Here is a 6,568-nt window from a genome sequence, read left to right as displayed (position 1 = left end):
TCCAGGCTCCCAGCCCTGAGGTAACTTATGGACTACAAGTCCCCGAAGGCGTCGGGCTCAGGGTTCCCACTGCACGTGCGCGTCCCGCTGCCCGCCGGAAGGACAGAGCCTGGCAGTGTTTATCTCGTTGGGGACCGAGGAATCGGTTGGCGCGCAACTGGTTGTAGGCTGCCAGCAGCGCGAGGAACCGTGGCCCCACCCCGGCCCGGCCTGGCAAGTAGCCTGGGATGGGGTGAGGGAGGAGAAGTATTGGAGGGTCTGGCGACGCCCATGCCTACCGCTGGAGTCGCGGGGGGAGGGGCTGAGAAGGATGAGATGGGGGTGGGGAGGGAGCTAGGGGGATGCTGGGAAAGAGGAGTGTTAATGGACTGCGAAAGGTTTGGGGGAAATGGCCTGGAGACGGGTGGGAGAGACCTGGTGGCTGGAGGAGGCGTTGAAAGAAACTGGGCGAGTGGGTTCTGAAGAGAATCAGGAAGCTGGGCATAATGGCAGGGGGAGGGGGACAGTGTCTGGCGTTGTGGGGGAGGGGCGGATGAGAAAGGTGGAATGAAACAGAGTCGAGTCATACTCGGAGAGAAACATCTATGGTTGGAAGGGGACAATGAACGTTTTCTTCCCTTCGTGGAAGTAGACGAATGAGCTCTAGTGTGGACCTTGGAGTGATGGGCGAAGGAAAGACAAGAGAACTGCAAATATTTCAGGAGATGAAGAAGGGAAGGGTCGCAAGTGGGGGGAGTCATTTGCAAGGTGTCACGGAGGGGGAGCGTACATCAGTGGATGGAAGGTTGAAAATGTAGTGGTGGAGAATGCGGGAGACCCAGAGATCCTGTTAGCCCCTGCCTTTGAGTTAACCGTATGAAGACGGTGGGAGTCTTTATCCATCTCTCATTGGGATTGATAGTCTCATCTGTGCATGTTCATTTTTTCTGGACTTATTTCAAGGAAGAGTGCAGATGATAGGTTCTCCTCCCCCGTCCCCCAGGTTGTTTTTTTTTTTTTTTTTTTTTTTTGAGACAGGGTCTTACTACGTAGCTCTGGCCAGCTTTGACCTCATCTACATCCCCCGGCCTCCCCAGTGTTGAGGTATTAAAAGCATGCCCCCCAACCACACCTTAAAGCTTTCAATGTGCTTTCTCTGCCAAGCACAGATTGAGAGGATTGAGAGTAACTTTTGGCAGCTGCTATCTCAGGTTGAGAGAGGTGGCTCTTTAAAGCATACAGTGTAGGGTTGGGGAAGTTGGATAGGTAGCTGTGTCAAACCAACTGAAAGGCACGTCTGTCTCTTGCAAGGGAACCTTGTTTTTCCTTGTTGCCCCCTCTCCCCACCCCCTGAGGTTTTGCCTGTTTCTTCTTTCTACCAGTGCTTTTTGAATAGGGAGTAGATGATCTGCCCAAACTCAGCAGATATCAGCTGGCAAAGGCATTGCCAGTTGCCAAAGGATTTAACCTGAAAGAGCCCTCAACTGTACCCATTATCGCTAGGCTGGCAAGCCGTCTTTAAGAGGCCATGACCTGTCTCATGCTTGGGACCTTCTTCTTGTCCTGCCCAAAGGCATTTCTGCTCTCGTCCTCTTTCCAATGTACAACCCGCCCCATCCCTCCTTTAGATACCTTAACAGAGGAAGAGCTGCTGGAAGTGGCTTGTTCCCTATGATAGACAACCTGGGCAAGTGGCAAGGGAAAAGATTCCTCTTCCCTGCCCCAACCCCCAACATACACTTTTCTGGCTTCAGTTTCTAGTCCTGGCAGCAGACGAGCCACAGCTGTCAAGGGGACTCCTCGTGCCCGTGGCACCCTGGGTGACCCCGGGACAACGGATCAGCTTGACAAGAACTCCCCGTGAGGGGCTAATCAACCATGGTTACATGGAGTTCCCTGTCCTAGGTAGGGACACTATTCCACTTTAAAAGCCTGAAAGCTTTTTTTACTTTACAGTACCCCTGCCAGCTCTCAGTGGACTGGCTGTGGCTAGCTGAGCTATTAATAGCTATGAGGATTTTGAGATCCCTACCTTTAAGAGATGGAGGAAATTCTTAGAGAGGTGGCAGTAAGCAGAGCCAGAAGCTAGAACACATCCAGTATGGGCAGGGGTTCAGAGGCTGGGGGCTTGGAGCTTGTTCCAGGCCAGGGACAGGGTGGAGTTGACATGAGTAGGGGTAATCATGACCACCAGCTTCTGAGCTGGCAGTCAGGTGAAGGTGGCCCCACCCTTCACTGTGGGAGAACATAGCTTCTTGACCTCTGCAGCTCCCCTGGGACAGAGCCAGCCACCTGAACTGTGACTAGTGTCCCTGTAGAGGGGTGGTGTGGGAGGGCCACTCGGGTGACACTTGGAGGCAGAGACTGGTCCAGGGCAGCCGCACTGAGCCGAGCAGAAGCCTTGTCTGAGGAACCTGTTGCCCCGACTTGTGTACAGGTAGCAGAGGCAGCAGGCCGTGCCGGGGGGGCATGTTCCTGTAACCTGTGACCCAGGGGATGTTACGGTGGACAGTGCATCTGGAGGGCGGGCCACGCAGGGTGAACCATGCGGCAGTGGCTGTTGGGCACCGAGTGTACTCCTTCGGGGGTTACTGCTCTGGTGAAGACTACGAGACACTCCGTCAGATAGATGTGCACATTTTCAATGCTGGTAAGCCAGTCCTGGTACCTTTGTTGGGTTTCTACATCAGGGGAGGTAGTGGGCAGCTGAATAAAGTTTGGTGGTGGTCTCTGTGTAGGTGGGGGGTTGAATAAGAATGTTTGGTTTGTGGGCCGGGAGGTAGTGGCACACGCCTTTAATCCCAGCACTCAGGAGGCAGAGGCAGGTGGATCTCTGAGTTTGAGGCCAGCCTGGTCTACAAGAGCTTGTTCTAGGACAGGCTCCAAAGCTACAGAGAAACCCTGTCTTGAAGAAACAACAACAACAAAAATGCTTGGTTTGGGATAAGGTGGCAGCCTGGAGGGAGGTTCCCAAGGGCTGAGCAGAACTGTGCCCACAGTGTCCTTGCGTTGGACAAAGCTGCCCCCAGTGAGGCCTGCCATCCGAGGGCAGGCTCCTGTTGTACCCTATATGCGGTATGGACACTCAACCGTCCTCATCGATGACACCGTCTTCCTTTGGGGTGGGCGCAATGACACTGAAGGGGCCTGCAACGTGCTCTATGCCTTTGATGTCAGTGAGTATGGGTCTCAAATGATGCCTTGGGGCTGGGGGAGTATTGGAGAAGGGAAGGCCAGAATTAAGGTGGATATGTCACCTGACCTTACTTACTTTTAACTTCTTTTAAAAGATACTCACAAGTGGTCTACACCCCGAGTGTCAGGAACAGTTCCTGGGGCCCGTGATGGACATTCAGCCTGTGTCTTAGGCAAGATCATGTACATTTTTGGGGGATATGAGCAGCTGGTAAGTCTGGAAAAAAACATGGTTTTATACCAAAAAGAAGAGAGGAAAATTTAGCATGGTGGAATAGGCGGCTTTGAGAGGAAGGGTAGAGGATCAAGGAGTTAACCATTGACGCGCCTGCTTCCCTCCTTTCTCTCGTCACTCAGGCAGACTGCTTTTCCAATGACATTCACAAGCTGGACACCAGCACCATGACATGGACCCTTGTGTGCACAAAGGTCTGCCCTTTGTTCTGTCAGATTCTAGGAAGTTAAATTAGCTTTTCCTCTATGAACCCATGTTGACCCTCTTCCCCATCTCTCTGCTCTTGGCTAGGGTAACCCTGCACGCTGGAGGGACTTCCATTCAGCCACAATGCTGGGCAATCATATGTATGTCTTTGGGGGCCGTGCTGACCGCTTTGGGCCTTTTCATTCCAACAATGAGATTTACTGCAACCGAATTCGAGTCTTTGATACCAGAACTGAGGCCTGGCTTGACTGTCCACATACTCCGGTGCTGCCTGAGGGGCGCAGGAGCCATTCAGCCTGTGAGTATCTGTTATTTTCTGTGGACCCCCTGTGCGACCCCATTCCCTCTTGACATGTCTTTGCCCTTCCAGTTGGCTACAACGGGGAGCTGTACATCTTTGGTGGCTATAATGCAAGACTGAACCGGCACTTCCATGATCTCTGGAAGTTTAACCCTGGTAAAAAGCATTACCCTTAGGGGAGGGACAAGGAACAGTTGAGGTGGGAGGGAAAGAATAACCTTGGGTGAGGGACTGGGTTGGGCTGTGTGTGGTGTCTAGATTGGCTAGATATTGAACCTCTGTGAACTTCTCTTTAGGGTCCTTTACCTGGAAGAAGATTGAACCAAAGGGGAAAGGACCATGTCCCCGCCGGCGCCAGTGTTGCTGTATTGTTGGTGATAAGATTGTCCTCTTTGGGGGTACCAGGTTAGGAGAGGGAGTACTCAGGAGCGGGCCTACGTCTGTAACAGAAGAGAGGGAGGCATCTGAGTAAGGGGTCTTGTGGGTAGTTGTACCACCTCCTTCTTCCTCTTCCTGTCTCTACAGCCCCTCTCCCGAGGAAGGCCTGGGAGATGAATTTGACCTCATAGATCATTCTGACTTACACATCTTGGACTTTAGTAAGTACTTTTTTCTGAAGTGCTCCTATTCTCAGCTTCTCTCTCTGGGTAGTGACCAGGGTAGGACCTTTCCTCCGCTCTGACTGTCTTTCCATGCTTCCATTAAAGGCCCTAGTCTGAAGACTCTGTGCAAACTGGCCGTGATTCAGTATAACCTGGACCAGTCCTGTTTGCCCCATGATATCAGGTACAGCAAGTGGTTGCAGAGGAGGGGTTGGTTGAGGGTGCAGGGCCAGCACAGGTGTCTCAGTATGCAGAAGACAGACATTTCAGACATTTCTGTGTGCTGGAGAGGAAGTGTTTATGAGAACAAGGGCATAAAGGTGCAGCCATCGTGTGACAGCTGTCAGCTGTATGAAGAAAACCTTTGAGTTTTTGGAGCCATGCTTAGAAAAAGCTTTGCTTCCTTGTGCAGTTTGTTTTGGTGCTGTACTGAGAGTGGTTGGATATATCTCAGGGTTGACTGCCAAGTAGAAATTTGAAGAGTTGTGGACCCCACCCCCCACCCCCCACCCCAGTTCCAAAATTGAGAGAGGTCCTGGGTTCTTGCCTCTGGATTCCATTATTGAGTTCTAATTAAACCCCTAATGTCACTCATGAATCACTTACTCTTGGTTATTTTGAAACGGTCCCTACTCGAGCCGAGCTTATCCGCTGACCTGATGAGTCCCAGGCTGACTCTAGATTGACACAGGTGCAGGTGCCTTCCTGCTGAGCACCTGGCTGAGCACCTGGCTGCGCGTCTCAGAGTGGGGAGTGTTTCTTGAGTCTTTGTGGGGTGGAAGAGCTGCTCAAAGCATACTTTTAATTTGCTGGGGCAGATGGGAAAGGTCTTAGGCCCTAAAGTTTAGGGAGAACATGAGGGAATCACGACCTTAAGCCAGTGGAAATAGACAGCAAGAAGGGTGCTCCTGTGGGATGAGGAGGAAGGGCTGCTAGGCTGGGTCTGTGAAGAGCAGGAGAGATACGCTAAGATGTTTACTGAGATGGGTACACATAATCCAGGTGCTTGGACTCAGGAATCTGTATAAACATAAACAGGATATCCGCAAGAGCTTGGAAGTGGATGAGTAGGTGGTGTTGGATTTAGGGGTGGGTGGGGTCTGGTGGTCAAACCCAAAAGGGCTGTAAGGAAGAGGTAGCTGTGGGAAATTGGAGGGGCTGCTGTGTTCAGGCTTTGTCCAAAGAATTCTGGGCTTGCCATAGAGACTACCTCTTGTGTCTTCTCTGCCCGTCTTTGGCCTTCCAGGTGGGAGCTCAATGCCATGACCACCAACAGCAATATCAGCCGTCCCATTGTCTCCTCCCATGGATAGGAAGAAAGTTCTGCTGCCTCCCCTCCTGAGCCTGCTCTTGTCTCATTGCCCCTGCCCGTCTCACCTGCCTGCCCCTTTGGACCCTGGACTCAGTATACCTCCACGTGGAGTTGATGGACTAGAGGTGTTTTCTGTGCTGTGAATTCAGTGGGGAGTTGTTGGGGGGAGGGCCATTCTCCTCCCTTGGGCCGAGGGCCCCTTCCCTTGGTGCTCTGTTCCCATTCACCTCCCTTCCACTGCTCCTGGACCTTTGCTCTGACCCAGGCCAGCTGGGTAGCCAGGCTGTGCTGGAAAGGGACAGGAGTGGGGAGAAGAAGCCAGCAGTGTCGGAGCCTCAGGAGCTTCCCTCTCCCCGTGACCATCCCTCTCCCTGCTTGAGCATCCGCCTGGGAGCTGAGAGGAGCCTCAGCTGTTGGCATGAAACCCTCCCTTCCCCGGCCCTCGGGGGTGGGGACCAACAGACAGCTTCACCCATCCTCTAGCTGTTGTACCCCCGAAGATCAGCCAGCTCTGGTTTTATAAAACGCAAAGCCTCTAAACGTGTCGTGTTTCTTTGGACTAAGATGGAATTGGTAGAGGGGCCACTTCAGGTTCTGGCTTCGCAGCCTCGCATTTGAAGAAACCCAATGGCACCAAGTGCCTAATCCACCCGAGAACCTAGTCTGACGTCTGCCTAGCAGCGCTTCTGCCAGGGTCCTTAACCACATTGGCTCAGGCTTCCGGAAGGGGTGGGACT

The 6,568-nt window shown here is 52.7% G+C and overlaps 1 protein-coding gene across 3 annotated transcripts; it reads left to right on the top strand.

Moving 5' to 3' along the window:
* Window positions 1-71: 71 nt before the first annotated feature.
* On the top strand, window positions 72-6,371 carry Klhdc3 (kelch domain containing 3). Of its 3 annotated transcripts, none has more exons than XM_041656215.1 (11): window positions 72-213; window positions 2,417-2,629; window positions 2,979-3,155; window positions 3,270-3,385; window positions 3,532-3,603; window positions 3,701-3,914; window positions 3,987-4,073; window positions 4,214-4,322; window positions 4,443-4,516; window positions 4,625-4,703; window positions 5,766-6,371. In XM_041656215.1, exons 2-11 carry the CDS (start codon window positions 2,476-2,478, stop codon window positions 5,830-5,832), a joined length of 1,149 nt encoding a protein of 382 aa, XP_041512149.1. In that variant the 5' UTR covers window positions 72-213; window positions 2,417-2,475; the 3' UTR covers window positions 5,833-6,371. The 3 variants fall into 3 exon arrangements, with proteins under 3 accessions (XP_041512149.1, XP_041512147.1, XP_041512150.1); XM_041656213.1 differs by lacking the exon at window positions 72-213 and adding an exon at window positions 1,734-1,884; XM_041656216.1 differs by lacking the exons at window positions 72-213; window positions 2,979-3,155 and adding an exon at window positions 1,734-1,884.
* The last annotated feature ends 197 nt before the right edge of the window (window positions 6,372-6,568 follow it).

Source organism: Microtus oregoni, unplaced genomic scaffold, assembly GCF_018167655.1.
Source record: "Microtus oregoni isolate MIOR12 unplaced genomic scaffold, Mior012 000007F_ref0000211, whole genome shotgun sequence".
Classification (NCBI taxonomy): Eukaryota; Metazoa; Chordata; class Mammalia; order Rodentia; family Cricetidae; genus Microtus; species Microtus oregoni.
The sequence above is the reverse complement of the archived record's forward strand: the minus strand, read 5'-3'. Positions and strand labels throughout refer to the sequence as shown.